Genomic DNA, 17,345 nt, shown 5'->3' with positions numbered 1-17,345 from the left:
TTAGAAATTTTTGTTGATACTAATTGAAAAGCGAGATCTATTAGACAATAGAGTCTAATAGATTCTGAAAGGAAGTGGAAGGCCTTATCTCAAAAATACAAATCAGTCCACAGACATTAACAAGAAATTGCTTTCAATTACTTGGACATGTGACAGCTTGCACCTTTGTGACACAATATGCCAAGTCATGCCTTGATATTTCCTGCACTGGCTAAGGATAGTTTATACCCTGAACAAACACAACCTGAACAAGCTGGTGTCAGTCCCTTATCACGTATGAGATTCCCAAGGGATGGAAAAGCCTACAGAATGCTTGTGCAGGCGTTCCATTCATCCAGGTCTTCCTAACCATCACCATAATGACAGATGCATCTCTGGTAGGTGGGGAGTTCATTTAGGGATCCATACCATTCAGGGCACAGTTACACATCAGCCTCCTGGAGGTGAAGGCAGTAAGGAATGCCTGTATCCACTTCGACCCATTAGTCCACAACAGATCCACAAAAATCATGACAGTGTAGTCTGCATGTTCTATATCAGTTGACAGGGGGAATGAGATACTCCTCTTTGTGCTGAAGCGTTGAGGCTATGGAACTGGTGTATAGCCAACCACGTCCTAATTTCAGCAGCCGGCTTCCTGGGCATATGAACACTAAAGCCAGTGACCTCAGCAGGCACCTCTTCCAGGACTACGAATGGGAGTTCGACTCTCAGATTCTCAATCACATTTTCATGACTTGAGGAATTCCAAAAGTGGATCTCTCTGCCACAATTACAAACAGGACGTGCAAACTATTTTGCTTGAAAGGGGGTTTGGGCCCTCAGTCACTGGGAGATGCTTTCCTCATTTGCAGATGAGAGGCCTTCTGTATGCCTTTCGTCCAGTGGCCCTAAGATTGGAAGTGGTAAACAAGATCAAGCAAGACAAAGGCAAGATCATAGTAATAGTTCAAATGTGGCCCAGACAACCCTGGTACTCTTCCTGGTGTGTCCAGCTATGAGTCTTTCCTCCATTTCTAACCTTCCCCCCGCCCCCAAGATCCCAATCAGACTCTGTCCAAACCTGGGAATTCTTCACCTCCAGTCTTGGTTAATGAATGGTTCTCAGAAATAGAGATTTCCTGTTCTGCAGAGGTATAGCAGATGTTATTAAATAGTAGGAAAAGATCTATGCATCATACTTACTTGCAGAAATGGAAAAGATTTCACCACTGGTGTGATCAGTGACATCTGTTGTCCATTCATTCTTCACTTTCTGCTGCCCTTGAGTATCTCCTGGAATTAGTCAGAATTATCTATGAGTTCTGTCAGGGTTCGCTTGGTGGTTCTCACAGTCTTTCATTCCCCAATTGAGAGATTCTCAGTGTTTGCTCATTCACCATGACAAAATTCATTATGAGATTGAGGAACCTTTATCCTTATATTAGAGAACCCACTCCTGTGTGGGATTTAAACTTCATACTCAAATTTTCTCATGAAATCCCCTTTCAAATCTATTCCCTTCTTCACCTATCCATGAAAATGGCTTTCTTGGTGGCCATCACTTCTGGTCGAAGAGTTGGGGTAATGGGATCTTTATTATTGGATCCTTTCTTTACAGCAGGGGTCGGCAACCTTTCAGAAATGGTGTCTCGAGTCTTCATTTATTCACTCTAATTTAAGGTTTCACGTGCCGGTAATACATTTTAACGTTTTTAGAAGGTCTTTTTCTATAAGTCTATAATATATAACTAAACTATTGTATGTAAAGTAAATAAGTTTTTAAAAACATTTAAGAAGCTTCATTTAAATTAAATTAAAATGCAGAGTCCTCCCAGACTGGTGGCCAGGACCTGGGTAGGGTGAGTGCCACTGAAAATCAGCCTGTGTGCCGCCTTTGGGATGCATGCCGTAGGTTGTCTACCGTGTCCTTGAAAGGTAGTCTCATCACATTCACATCCTAAACTTCTATCTAAGGTATTGTTTGAATTTCATATCAATCAAGTCATCCATCTCCCAGTTTTCTTCCTGAAACTGCACCAGAGCAGGAAGGATGCTGCCTTGCATACCCTAGGCATCAGGTGGGTGTTGGCCTTTTATTTGAGCAGAATCGGATCATTTAAAAAAGTCTCCAAGACTGTTTGTGTCAATAGCTGACAGGTCCAAATGTCCACAGTCTCCATGTAGAGACTTGCCAGATGGATTTCAGGGTGTATTATTTCTTCTTATGAATATGCCAGTTTACCTCTTCTTAGAGTATTAGCCCATTCCATGAGGTCTGTCTCTACCTCTCTCACATTGTTCACACTGTTGAGATCTGCAAGGCTGCAACTTGGTCTTCAGTACATACATTTTCCAAGTGCCACACAGTGGTTCATTCTTTCTGGTCAAATGCTGTCTTTGGGAATGCAGTCTTCTCTTCAGTATTGGACTTGACTCTGAAGCTCCCTCCTCCTGTTGAGGATACTGCTCTGAAGTCAGCTGAAGTGAAGCACCCTTAAGGACGCTACTCAAAGGAGGAGATGTTAGTCACCCTGTGCAATAATTGGAGCTCTTCAAGATGAGTGTCCCTCCATTTTGTTTTGGAGTTTTCTCTACAGGACTCTTTGGTGGAGAAGGAACTGAGGACAGTTTGCCAGTACAGCCCTATATGTCCTTAGTGCAGAACACCACGGTGTGTAGGGCATGTGCGCAGGCCAAGTGGCCACTACTACCAAAAATCTCCGATCAAAGATGCCTGGGGTATAAGCATAATTGAAGTGGAGCACCCATCCCAAACTCTAGTTACTGTGCAAGGTGTGTACCTCTCCGTCGCCATGACTAAGCAGGCCTCACAGGGTGGGTAAGTGTGTGTTCCCAAAGCTCAACATATTTTCTTTGGATGAAGCCATAATTTGAAAAGCTCCAATACTAATCTACAGCAACAGCAGAAGTTTTTGAGTACTTTTTCTGAAAATTATCAAAAATTATCTTAACAGTAGATTATTTCCTCCATATGCTTTTGCTGAAGTAGGCATCTGCCTTAAAGTAAGATACGTTTTTGTATGTGTTCCCTTAGCAAGATGGTCTCTTCCAGTTCCATTTTTTGTTTGTAATCAATAGCTGTCTGGGTTCCAGAAACGCAAAGACATTACAGTGAAGCTGGTGGCAGCTGACAAAATTGCAGTCTTTGACCTTCTGATGCAAGTTTAGTAACTAATGTGGAGAATAATGAACTGCAATTAATGAAATCTGCTCTCGTATTCAAGTGTGTTTCTCAGACAGCACATAAAATAATTGAAAGAACTTCCTGCTCTCTAATTAGTTAGATTGAATTAATTTGACATAATAGGATTCTTCATGTAACTAGCAGATCAGCTTCCGATGAAGCTGTTTATATACTTAAAAGATTGGCTGCTGGTGAAGCTGTTTATATACTTTTAAGTTAGAAAATACACATTCTCTCTGACTAATCTGGTGACTTTAAATTAATTGCCAGTATTTTGTAAATTAAAAAGCAGCTATATTCTTTAACCATTTGTGATTACTTAACACTCTCTTTACTTTCCATTGTTCATTCTTAAAACAAGTTAGTGATGCCACATGCAGAATTTATGGCTTTTTCCAGTCTTATTGTTGATGGGGAGAATTAATTATTTTAAATTCCACATGTGTGGAGGAGGAAGGGGTTGGGGTTGCATCTTTCTAGTTTCTAGCTATATAAATGCTTAATTATATTATGTGCATGCAGCTGAAGCTTTATTTCTTTATTAGCATATTGTTGATTCCATAGTCTGAACAAGACAGATTTATTCTTCATGTTGTGACCGTTTTGGTCTCTCTGAACTGCACATGTAATGGCATTTTAAGGTATCGTGTGTTGGTATTTACAATGTATATATCAAAGTGCAGTCCATACCTTCTGTCATTGCAGTAGCAAATCAGACTCCTCAGACCAGTGTGAACTTATTCAATGGTTTTTAAATATTTATGAAGACTCATTTCTTGCACTCTCTAGATACTAATATGAGGGAGGCCATAGAAGTATCTGAATGCCTGGGTGAATAGATTTTGTTAGCAATTGCTGAAATAAACTTATTTTTGTGTCAGAAGAATCTCTTGTCTGAGTTTCTGTATTCTAATGTCATAATTCATTGCTCTCTGGTTGTGTTCCAGAAATGCAGTGATATGGCACAGGAGAGGAGAGCAGCTAACAAAATTGTTGTCTTTGACCTTCTGACACAGGTTTAGTAACTAATCTAGAAAATAATGAACTGCAATTAATGAAACCCACCCAGAGAGGCTTTCTCTGGCATACATACAATTATTTATGTAGTGCCATAGATGTGCATGATGCTTAGCATGATTAAAAGGAATTCTGTCCCCTAATCAAATATAAATAATTTGACATCATAGAATCCTTTTTTAAACATATATCTGAAAGGCTTTTTTCAGGATTTCTAATAATAATTTGTGTGCTTTAATCAGCACGGCTCAACAGATCCTTCATGGCCAACTGCGCTAATATGCATCTAATTCTTGTTGACTGAGTTGTTAAAGCTTCAGTTTCTTGCCTAATTCAGCTTCCCATATCATCCTTTTAAATACAGTTTTAATTAGAATGATTATGTAAAGCTAATTTTTAAAGCAAACTAGTAAAACTCAAAAAATCTGAAACTTTTAAAAATCCTGTTACAAATTACCCTTTTAATCTTTCTGCTTGGAATTGGGAATGAAATAAATTAATTGCACAAGAAACAATGTATAATTAATTTAGCACTAAATACATGTGTATAGCTCATGAAAGTAAATCTTAGGTTCTCAAACTGACTAATTTACATGTAATGAAATTATTATTGCATGTTATACCCCAGTAAAGAATTTTGTAGTAGCTTTTTTGAAATGGCTGTGTGAATGTAGTACTGTCAGACTGACAATCCTTGCAGCTGAAGTCCATCCCCATCTTCAGAGAAGGTGCAGCATAGGCACCAGCAATGGAAACTCCCTGATTAATGCCCTGTTAGTGTGCTTTAACCATGACCTCAAGGGCCAACCTCAAAATTGGAGGGTAATTCTAGGATCTCTGGCCCAATCAGTCCTTGCCCTCTCTTCTGATACAGTGAGTAGGCAAACAAGTGCCTATTATGGTGGAAGGTTTTGTGATATGATCACCTGCCTGCTGGGATCTGGTGTTCTCAGTCCAACTCACTTCACGTAGGTCTACAAACCTTGCAGAATCAAGCCCAAGATTAATAGTAAGATCTGGAGCACTCCAGCCTCAGTCTAGCAAAGCACATAAGTATGCGTTTAAGAGGTCTACCTGTGTGCTTAAAGTTAACTTCAGTGGAGCTAATCACATGCTTAAAACTAAGCATTTCAGGATTTAATCCAGTGATGAAGAGTTGAAAGGTTTCAGAGTAGCAGCCGTGTTAGTCTGTATCCGCAAAAAGGACAGGAGTACTTGTGGCACCTTAGAGACTAACAAATTTATATGAGCATAAGCTTATGCTCAAATAAATTTGTTAGTCTCTAAGGTGCCACAAGTACTCCTGTTCTTCTTTTTTCTAGAGTTGAAAAGCTCTGTTCCTCATTACCAGTCCCCAAAGCCATCCTATCTCTTTTCAAACAACTTTTTAAAAAAGTGGCTTAATATTTCTTTTTATCATTGTAAATCTCTTAATTGTTAGAATTCATCTGATATTTAAATGTATGAACTAGAAAACTGTTTAATAGGACGTATATAGTAGATTTTTCTAGGTCACAATATAGTGATTGGCTATCCAGCTGTGAAGTCTCCAAATGTCCTATTTATTTATTTTTATTTATTATTTATATTTTTAACATGAATAACTCTCTTTTTATAAAATCTAAACCAAATTGTGTTTAGCAACTCTTATTGTGAACCTTTTACCAAACTGGGTGCTTCGACATTCTCTTTTGGTCCTGGTTTGTCAATTCATTGCAGATCATATGCCAGAAATTATCTGTATGAGAGGCCTGAATGAATAGACCAAGGACCAGATTCTGCTTCTCAGATGTATGTGCAGCCACCTTTTACGTCAGTGGGAACTATGCTCATGCATTTGAATGCAGAATGTGGCGCTGGATGCAGAAACCTATATTTCATCAGTGTATGTCTTTTCACAAACACAAGTTATTGTAATAAATTGCAGTAATACTTGTTTCCCCCCAACTAACTAGACTACAGTTCATAACAAATATTTGTTTTAATACCTTTACTACCCGACGAGAGTAAAAAGCATCTTGCCGATCTGTTTCCTGTCAACAGCAAAGTTGGTTAAGTGCCACTTTTTATAATTGCTTTTTCGTTCCATACTTCTTTTAACCTTATCTGGCAAAGGTATCTTAAGAGTTTGTGTGTGTGTCATGCTTTCAGGAGGAGAATGGTATTTTAGCAGTTGATGAGGAATGATTAAAGTGTAACCGTTTTATTTCTTTCGTTGTTTGATATCAACAAGGCTTTTACATTTTATGGGTTTACATCCTGTAAGTCTGAAGGTTTTCGATAAAATACAGGAAAGTGTGGGGTTTTCTGTTTTTTTTTTTGTTTTTGTTTTTTTGAAGGCCAGATGAATAATGCTAAAAATAAAGGAACTGGGAAATATCAAAATAAGAAAACTGTTTAAGATCACTGTGATCACTTCTATAGCATTTTTTGTCTATAGACCTCAAAGCACTTTCCAAAAGAGGATATTATAACATCTATATTTTATTGATGGGGAAACTGAGGCAGAGGTTGTGACACATGGGGTCACTGCCAGAGTAGAGAACAGAATGCCTATCTCTTGGAACACGCTGCCTCTCCAAGACCCTAAATCGCTAGCAGTACTTGTGTAGATTTATAATTATAACTCTCAGTGGTAAGCACTATGCTCTAGTAAATACTTGAAAGGTTGAGCCAGGAATGAGGAGGGAAAAATGATGCCATTCTCCCTAGCTGCTCCTGTTTGAGATGCCACTCACAGTAGATTGTAAGGAGTAGAGATATTAAATATGATTACTAATCTTCTGGTGGGTTCCCCAGACTTGGCTTCCCCCTCAGAGAGGTTGAGATGCAGACAGTCTCCAGCAGAGGGAGGAGCAGTTGCCATTAAAGCCAGGGAGGGAGTTGCCTGGCCTCTCACCAATCAGACCAGGCCCTGCTGCTGTGGAGGAGTCTGAGTCTGGTTGTGGGAGAGGAGGGTTAGGTGCCCTGCTGGGCTCTTCCAGATTGGGTCCTCCTTGGTGAGGCTCAGATGACTTCCTGGACTTTACTCCTTGTCCTTTTAGTTCCAGGGATCAGGTTGGTGGGTGGAGAGAAGATACTCTCCTAAATGCCACCGTATTTATGACACCAAAATGAGCCATTGCTCACCGTAAAAAGTGCAGATCTTATGCATAATTTAAAGATAGTACATTTCCTTTTTAATATGTTTTGATCAGAAGTGAAATACTTAACAATGACAACAATTAAATAATCATTACTTCATAGAGATGAATGGGAGTAGTTCTCACTTCTTCGAGTGATGATCCCTATTGTATTCCACTGAGCGTTTACATATGCGCACCATGGGTTCAGAACTGGAGATTTTTCAAGTAGTAGTTTCCACTGGTCCACTCATGTGCCCTTCCCTTATGGTTTTCTCCAAAGTAATAAAGGGCAGGACAGAGCAACCACATCACCAGTTCCTTCTCACCACCTCATGGTCCGGATCAAAACTACCACTGTCCTCTTGTGTGTCACACACCTTTTAAAAAGAGTTTAGTTGTACAGTATATAGTTTTAGTAGTCCTATGCTGTTTTACTGTGTTAGTAGTTATTTGGAGTAGAATTAGGACTTTGGGGGAATCTGTTTCCGGGTAAACACCCAACACACATACACATGGTTATTGAACTATGCCAAAGACCCTAGGCTTTAAAATCTGTGCCTCCTTCCTCTTTGGTCAGTGATAAACATCAATGCTGCTTGGGAAAAGCCCACATTTCATCTTGGTAAAGTATCTGTCAGTCCTTCCCTAGCCATACCTGAGAAGAGTGGGCTTTCTGCTTCAAGAAACTTCTCATGGAAGTCACCATAAGATCTCATTTGGACCGAGGCTGGGGAACTCCCCTGTACATCACCTGATACAGCCAGGATTAATGCTGCTGGCTATGGAGACTGAGTCTGGCTCTGTCAGTACCACCACTACGGACCCCATGTCGGGGCCTAGTTTGGAGGTAAGGAAGCATGCACATAAACATGGCAGTAAGTCTTCCTCCAACAAGCACCAGCCATGGGAAAGCAGCGCACTCAGAGATGCATAGACGTGACAAGAATCCACACAAACCAGCAGATCTGTTGGTACCAGGTACCGAGCCCAACACAACATCAGTGTCAGCCCCCCTTAAGATATGGGATCCGCCCACTCCGGGAAAGTCCACCATGCTGGTGCCAGTTCCCATTGTAGAAAGAGTATCATTAAGGCCAGGGAAATTGGGAAGGGCTCTGGAGCCCCAAGAACTGTTTGCTGTGGGAGAGCCAAGATTTCCATGCCTTCTGTTACCATTCACCTCTAGGGAGGCCAGATCTCCCACCCAGGACATGCCACAGTGAAGACACCCTTAACCACGTCCGCCAATAGTCTACATCGGGGGAGGGCCATATCTGGGTATGGAAGTTGTATGGTGGGCCATGAATGCTCAAGAAATTGGGAGTTGGGGTTCAGGTGGGGGTGTGGGCTCTGAGATGGGGCCAGAAATCAGGAGTTCAGGGTGCAGGAGGGGGCTCCAGGCTGAGGCTGGGGGGTGGGCTCTGAGGTGGGCCTGGGTATGAGGGGTTGGGGGTGCAAGGGGGAGCTCCAGTCTGGGACCGAAGGGTTCGGAGGGCAGAAGGGGGATCAGGGCGGGGCAGGGGGTTGAGGCACAGGAGGGGGCAGGGTGTAGGCTCTGGGTGGTGCTTACCTCAAGCAGCTCCTGGAAGCAGCAGCATGTCCTCACTCAAGCTCCTACGCAGAGGTGCAACCAGGCAGCTCTGCACACTGTGCTGTCCCTGCAGCTCCCATTGCCCTCGGTTCCCAGCCAATGGGAGCTGCGGGGGCGGCACTTGGGGCAGGGGCAGCATGCGGAGCCCCCTGGCTGCCCATACATGTAGGAGCCAGAGGAAGGACATGCCGCTGCTTCCAGGAGCCACACAGAGTCACGGCATGCGCAGAGTGGGGCAAACCCTGACCTCGTTCCCTGGCTGGAGCACAGGAGCGGGTGCTCGAGAGCTGGATTAAAACATCAGAAGGGTCAGATGCAGCCCCTGGGTCATAGTTTGCCCACCCCTGGTCTACATACTTCCACTGGCTTCAGTAGTACTGTTGATGGAACCAGTGTCTAAATTTTCCTACTCAGGATTCGGATGAAGTGCAGCGGCTGCCCATCCCTTACCGCCACTATGAGTACCCGAAGAGGCCATCCATATCATGGCAATATCCTCCAGTCCAACCACAGAGGAGCCACTGGTTCCCTATGCCCTGGGGCCCACCGCAGTACCCTCCGAATCTGTCATGCTGGCCCCTTTTCTGGACTCTGGCCCCAGTACCCACCGTCAGAACTCACCCATTGTGTGAGGGAGACTTTTCCTCTCTTCCTATCTAGAGCACCCTCAAGTGAATGCTCCGAGCCAATAATGGAGGAGGAACTACTGAATTCGATTCCAGAAGCACAGCTGGAGCAGGACTGTTTTTTGTTGTCCTCATCAGATGCTGCAGAGACTTCACCTTCCCTCTCACCTCAGATGACTTTCAGCAATTCCAAGATCTCCTGCAGAGGGTGGTGGGTGAACTTCATATCCCCCTGGAGGAGGTACAAGACACAAAACATCAACTCTTGTACATCCTTCACTAATCAGTCAGTATCAGGTTGCTCTGCCAGTCAACAATTCCATCCTCCAACCAGCTCAAACAATTTGGCATACTCCGGCCACATGTGCACCTAACCTCAAGGGGCAGAAAAAAAATACTATGTACCAGCTAAGAGGTCTGAATTTCTTTTTTCACTCCACACCCCAATTCCTTTGTGGTACAGGCTGCGATGCAGCGGTCCAAACAGCAGCTCCCACACTCCACTCCAACAGATTGGACCTTCTGGGATACAAATCTTCTCCTTAGCTAGCCTCCAGTTCAGGATTTCGAATTATCAAGCACTGCTTGCCAAATACAACTTCCTGAACTACAGCAAAGTGGAGGACTTTGCTGAAAAACTACCTCAACAAGATGGGGTCCAGTTCCAGTCAATCTTGGAGGAAGGCTTACTGGTGGCAAGGACAGTGTTTCAATCAGCTGTAGACAAGGCAGACACTTCCTCGTGCTCGATGGCTACGAGCATTGTCATGTGGAGGGAATCGTGGCTTCATTCCTCTGGTTTGCCCAGAAAGTACAAAATACCATTGAGGACCTCCCTTTTGCTGAATCCCATCTTTTTAATCAGAAAACGGATGATTCTCTCCACACCCTCAAGGATTCAAGAGCCACAGTTTCTTCACTGGGTATCTACACACCTGCACCCAAGCGTAAATTCTATCACCCACCATCCACACAGCAGTACAGGACTTCCTAGCTTTTCCATCAAAGGCCTCAAGAACCACCACAGAAGCGCCAGAAGACCCAGTGATCTCACCCTCCAGATCTGCCTTCACAGCCTTCCTCATCACACATGCAACCCTCTCAGAAAAGAGATTTCTGAGAAATCCAAGAGAGCTGTCAGCTACCTTGCCTGCTGTTGTACAACCACCCCACTCCCTTCAGGGGTCTTCTTACCAGCTTGGAGTGCAATAATAATGGACAAGTGGGTGCTAAATGTCATCCATTATGGCTATACAATCAAGTTTATCACACTACCTCATCCATAACCCCCTCCCCTATCCCTCCTCAAGGACCACTCTCACGACAGCATCCTCACCCTAAAGGTAGACATCTTCCTACAAAGAGGGAAGATAGAGTGGGTTCCTCTGGATTATCAAGAAACAGGGTTCTATTTAACTTACTTCCTAATACCAAAAAGAAGGGTGCGTGGAAAGCAATCCTGGATCTTTGTTGTCTCAATCACGTCATCCACAGTTCCAGGTTTTGTTTGGTCACATTAGCAGCCATCATTCTGTCATTGGAAGAAGGCATGTGGTTTACGGCTCTCGATATGCAGAACACCTATTTTCACATAGACATTGATCTGACCCACACATCGTTCCTGAGGTTCACAGTAGGCCCTTAGAATTTTCAATACAGAGTCCTGCCATTTGGACTCACCACTGCTCCCAAGGTCTTCACCAAAATTCTCACTGTTATGGTGACCCACTTCAGGCATTATGGGATCCTTGTGTTCACACTGGATCACACTGCTAGTAGCCAGAGGCAAAACCCAGATCTTGACCTCCATGTTGCTCAGACTCTGTTCCTCCCTCGGAGTCAGCATAAATGTTGAACAATCAAATTTGGACCCCACACCCTGGGCCTCCATCGACTCAGTTACAGCACAAACTTACCTACCAAGGGACAGATTCTAGTCTCTGCAAGAACTCGTCACCTGCGGAGCCAACAGTCTCCTGTCCCAGCCAGGATTTGCCTGTCCCTCCTGGGCCACATGGCCTCATGCACATACATCACCACCTTCACCTTTGCTGCCTCCAGATGTGGCTTCAGAGAGTTCACTCACCCATGCAATATGCCATGAACCTTATGCTAACAGTTTCCCGCCAAGGTACTCTCATCCCTTCAGTGATGGATGGACCCACAACAAGTCTGTGTGAGGATCCCTTTGCTCCCATCCTCCCCAGACAGAATGATCATCACTGACTCGTCCCTGGAACGGTGGAGGAGCGCACGTGGGAAAGCAGATGACACAGTTGAACATGGACCCCACGGGAATCCAGGATGCACATCAACATTCTGAGCACCCAGCTGTAAGGAAGGCATTCCAAACGTTTCTCCCTTCCCTTCCATCTGTTCTCATTATGTTCTTATGTAGGACAATGCTACTGGAGCATTTAGAGCACTGGATGAGGTACGGGCCACCAGTACCCCAAGAGAACCTACTTCAGTACAGAAGTAAGATCCCCTCTGACCACAAACCTCTAGTTGCCAGCTACCATATGGGGTATCATCAAACAAGTACAACCCACACTCAGTGGGGACCCCAGCCTGAAATAAATTTTTCCTGAACCCCTCTTCTGGCCTTCAAACAACTTCCCAACCTCTCCAAGCTCATAATCAGAAGCAAGCTCCCCACAGACCAGGACACACCAAGTCAAAGCAGCACCAGATCCTGCCAGAAAAACAGATGCAAAACTCTGCAGACCATATCTCCACTGCTACAATGATCAACACCCTCCACAATACATGTTTCAAGATCCATGGGTCCTGCACATGCCTATCACTACGCGTGATGTACCTCATCCAGTGCACTAAATGCCTCCAGAGCGAATTACTATGCTCTCGAATGAGCTCACAGGAAAGTAAGACACAGACACCACATCACCTGTAGGTGAACACTTTTCACAAAGTGATTACTCTGTATCTGACCCTATAAGTCCTCATCCTCAAAGGAAACCTGCACAACACTTTCAAAAGATGAACCTGGGAGCTTAAATTTATTACTCTGCTGGACAGCACAAATCATGGACTAAACAGACACTGGATTTATGACTTATTACAATAATCTGTAACCCATTAACACACACACACACACACCCTGTCACCAAACTGGCTCCCCCCACCCTACTTTCCTCCCTATAACTGGAGGGATGTTAACATCACCTTGAATGGACCCTTGCAATATGCGTTAACTATTTACCTTAAACAATCTGTTCAAATCTTGTATTTAGCTGCGACATTTTGTTAGTTTCCCAGACCTGAAGGAGAGCTCTGTGTAAGCTTGAAAGCCTCTCTGTCTCTTTCCCTCCCCAACAGAAGTTGGTCCAATAAAAGAGAGAACCTCAATCACTTTGCTCACATTTTTCAGTTTAGCATCCTCCATGTTGTAAGTTATGGTGCCTCTTTTCAAAACGAACTTCTGTGGATTTAGTTTCTTACAGACTGAGAGAGAGCGCACAGTGTTGAAAATCTTGTAAGATTCACGTTGTAGATGGGGAGAATATTTTGGCAGGGGACGTAAGTAGGTTGAAATTTCTGATGAATTTTGGCCACTTCTAATAGCGAATCTGTCTGCTTGTTCAGTGATGTCAGCTTGAAATAGCATAGGCAACTCTTCCTTTTGCTTCCAACCGTGATCTGTTCAATGGTCAGCCTGGCAGAGAAACAGCTGTTCTGTGGCCTTTTATTTACACTTTAAAACCTTGCCCTGTGTAGTTCTCTCTGTTGCATGTGTGTGGAAATGCAGGGACGTTCTCATTACCTGGTTTAAGACAACATTCATTTGTCCCCTCTTAGTATAGTGTGGGTCAGCAGAGTCCATTTTTAAAAAAAAGGAAAGCCCAGTTTGTCACTAAAGACCATTTGTTATCCCAGAATTTTAAATACATATTTTAAAGCTTTTCCTCTTCAGTTAAACCAGTTCAGCAATATTTAATCCTATAAGTGAATAATGCTGCTTTTTTTTCTCTCTATCCTGCAGCCTGTCCCACGAATTATGGTTCAGTCTGCCAGCATTGATGCCAGTGCTACAAAGTTAAAACAGGTAGGCACACTACATTGTCCACAATATCTTGTGACTGGAAACCAATGGAAACAGCAACAGTGCTATATGCAAAGGCTATTGCTGGCATCATTACGTCAAACCTCTTCCACTTTTATTGTTGTGTCACTTAGACAATTAACTGTAATGTAAGTTGGAATGGGTTTTTTATGTCCCGCTAAATTCTCCTCTTATATTGCTTATTACACTTTCATATTTGAAAACCTTGCTAATCATATGATTGCATTAGCAGGTAAGTATCTGAAGTTTAGCTGCCTGCTGCTTTAAAAGGCAAAGTGCTGGACTGAGGTGCTTTCTATAAACAGAATATACCCGTTTGTATCCGGCGAAGTGGGTATTCACCCACGGAAGCTCATGCTCCAAAACGTCTGTTAGTCTATAAGGTGCCACAGGACTCTTTGCTGCTTTTACAGAATATATCCCTTATTCTGAACGTTTAATTTGATTCTCAGTTATACATTTCATTCTAATTCATGATATCGAAGTGAAAAAGACTAGCACTAACCTGCAGAGAAAGCACTCTTATGATCTCCCACAGTTCAGCAGAATTTCAATCTTATGAGCAGCAGATCAGTTTTCTCCTATTGTGCTTATATTGTCTTAACAAAATGTATGTTAAAGCTTATATAAAAGGGAGAACCCAAAGAAAGGATAGAGCTTCTAAATTTACAGTACAGCACCCTTCCCTATAAAGGAGCTAAAAATATATTTTAATTGACCATAATATTTTCAGGAACTTTTCTGTACTACATTTCACTCAGCAGTAGAAGGCTAGCCTTTGATTCTGATGCACCAGTAATTCAATCAAATTCCACTTTCTCTAAATGCCACTTATGTTTCCTTTAGAACAGTCTCCTCAAGGGAGAGTGAAAGTCCCATCACTTGGGACACTTAAAACTAGACTGGGCAAAGCACTAGAAAATATCTTAGAAAAGAAACAAAAAGAAAAAAGGTGAGTGAGACAATGTCATAGGTCTCCAGATTATGAGAGGAATTTTTAAAAAAATCTTGGCTTGCAGATTGAAAAATAAATTAATTTGCTTACAGAAAGCTACCTGCTATGCTCAGTCAGCATATGGCTTATGAAATCTTTTGTTGGAACTCCCCCTTCCCCATGGCACACCTTGATGGATGATTGATGGATCATGCCTATCACAACATGTGGTACACCTTATCCAGTGCACTAAATGCCCCAGTAGCAACTGTGTGGGTGAAACCAGACAATCGCTGTGCTCTTGAATGCACTCACACAGGAAAATGATAAAAGGCAAAAACAACACATCACCTGTGGTGAACACTTAGATCACTCTATATCTGACCTATCAGCCCTCACCCTGAAAGGAAACCTGCACAACTCTTTCAAAAGAGGAGCTTGGGAGTTTAAATTCATTACTCTGCTAGATAGTACAAGTCATGGACTGAACAGAGACACTGTATTTATGGCTTATTAGAAAAATTTGTAAACCAGTAACCCTCTCTTTTTTGTCCTATGACTGCAGAGGTATTAACGGGCCACTGTACCTTGAATAGTCCTTTACAACATGTATTAACTACTTATGCCAAACAATGTGTTTCACTTTGTATTTTGCTGTGATGCTGGGAGTACCTGTCCCAGACCTGAAGAAGAGCTTAGTTGGCTCCAGAGCTTGTCTCTCACCAACAGAAGTTGATCTAATAAAAGATATTACATCACCCACTTTGTCTCTCTAAATCTGAAAACTCTAGGTAACTTTCCACTCCAATGGATACTAATTTAGAACAGAAATCAAAAATAAACACAGGTGAGTTAGTAAATAGAATATGTACAAGTTTGCCTTCCTCTTGCACACACCCCCGCCCCCCAGAAAAAGATTTAAAGACATCCTAATCTTTTAGAGTACATTTGCTGGCAAAAGATATTGATCCATCCTATATAGTAAACTGTACAGCCAAGAAATACATCACTAAAATGGGCTGTTAATCTCGGTGGTGCAGTTAATTTCATACTCTGAAAGTATGTGGTGGTGGCAGTACTGAGAGGGGAATGGCATTTGGAATCGGGGATATAAATGACAGTTTACTTAGAAATGCATGATTTATCAATTCTGAGTTAAGCCAAATAACTGTAAGAGACTTATAGATCATGGCTGTTTCACATTTCAAATAAATCCTGACGTTCAAAAGGCAAATGACCATTCCTGTGATATAAATAATCTTTCAGTAAATATTGGGGAACATATTTCTTTTGCTGGACACTATTTTTTTATTAATGGAAGAAATGCACTGATAATCCCACCAGGTTTGTAAAACTGGCTATAAATCAACAAGCACCCGTCCAGCTCTGCAAACGTGCAGGGATTTGGATAAAGCTGAGGTTTAGATAGTTCCAGAAGGCCATATGTCAGCATTATCAGCCCAGATGTTTTGAATACCATAACCCCATACTTGTCATCTTTTCAGATTAACCAAGAAGGGGGGAAAGAACCATTTGAAATGGCCATGCAATCTACAAAGGCAGAAAAGAACCAAGAAAAGATGCCCAAAGTGCCTTCACAGCAGCATACCACAGACATTCAGGCACAGGACTCCCAAGAGGGGCCTCCAAGTCCCCTGAGTGAAGCCTCAAGCGGTTACTTTTCTCACAGTGTTTCAACAGCGACTCTGTCTGAAGCGCTCACTCCATTGAACGAAGCGATTGTTCAGACAGGTGGTCAAACATCTACAGTGAGCAGCATCTCCCCACCCACCCCAGCTGTTCAAGTAACTTCTGCTACTGACATTTCAATGCAGACAGAGTGCGCTTCAGAGGGCTACCCTGCTGTTAAAAGAGATAATCAAGCTGCTTCTGACCTCAGTACTGCCCATGTGAGACCTAAGGACAGCAGCAATGTGAATGGTAATGAGCATCTAAAGTCCAAGTCCTTTGCCCCCCCCGTGACTCAGAGTGAAGAACTAGATGTTGCCTCTATAGCCATTGATGCAAAAAGCTACATTTCTACCTCCATCCCAAAGAAAGCGCTGCTGACCAAACAGATAATGGCTTCAACAGCTGGAGAGTCAGTGGGACAAGCTGCCAGGGAAAAGGACCACACAAAGCCCACCTCTGCTTCAGAATCAAGAGCTCCCAAACCACAACCCGTCCTTTTGTCGCAGCCCAACGCTACAGCCTCTCCATTCAAAATCCAAAAAGTCAGGACATCTGAGCTCAAATCTTTTACATGCATGCTGGGGGGAGATTCTGGGTGCTCTTCAAGCCCAGAGGAAGAGGAGAGAGAAAAGAACCAGGTGACAGCACAAGGGTTGAGCCATAATGGTGCGGAGACAGCTGATGAAAAACTGGAAGCGGCTTCTGATTCTGAAGATGCCAATGAAATCCCAGAATGGCTAAAAGAGGGAGAATATGTCACTGTTGGCACAAATAAGACAGGCACAATTAGATATGTTGGCCCCACTGATTTTCAAGAGGGGACATGGGTTGGTGTGGAACTCGATTTGCCTTCAGGTAAGATATGCTCTGTGGCAGGTTGCAATGTGATAAATACTAAACAGCTCTTGATATCCATTCATAACAGGCAGATTACATATGACACCTGGGAGGGCTCATGATCGGAAAAAATGTTCTAGGCTATGTAGATTAGATGTTCAAGAAAAAAAAATCACCTTGATTACTGGAATCTCCCTCAATCTGTCTCTAACTAACATGTGTCGGCCCAGAGTGCCTCTGCCAGTGTAGACT

General features: G+C 42.9%; 1 protein-coding gene across 1 annotated transcript in view; it reads left to right on the top strand.

The window, feature by feature from the left end:
• The window catches only part of KIF13B (kinesin family member 13B), a 163,615-nt gene that overhangs the window by 136,512 nt on the left and 9,758 nt on the right, over positions 1 to 17,345 (top strand). Inside the window, exons 32-33 of the mRNA XM_075063590.1 lie at positions 13,550 to 13,612; positions 16,070 to 17,111. Coding sequence (XP_074919691.1) covers positions 13,550 to 13,612; positions 16,070 to 17,111 — 1,105 coding nt within the window. The remainder of the gene's footprint in view (positions 1 to 13,549; positions 13,613 to 16,069; positions 17,112 to 17,345) is intronic.

The sequence above is a fragment of the Chelonoidis abingdonii genome, chromosome 3 (assembly GCF_003597395.2).
Source record: "Chelonoidis abingdonii isolate Lonesome George chromosome 3, CheloAbing_2.0, whole genome shotgun sequence".
NCBI lineage: Eukaryota > Metazoa > Chordata > Testudines > Testudinidae > Chelonoidis > Chelonoidis abingdonii.
This window is presented reverse-complemented; position numbering and strand designations above follow the sequence as displayed.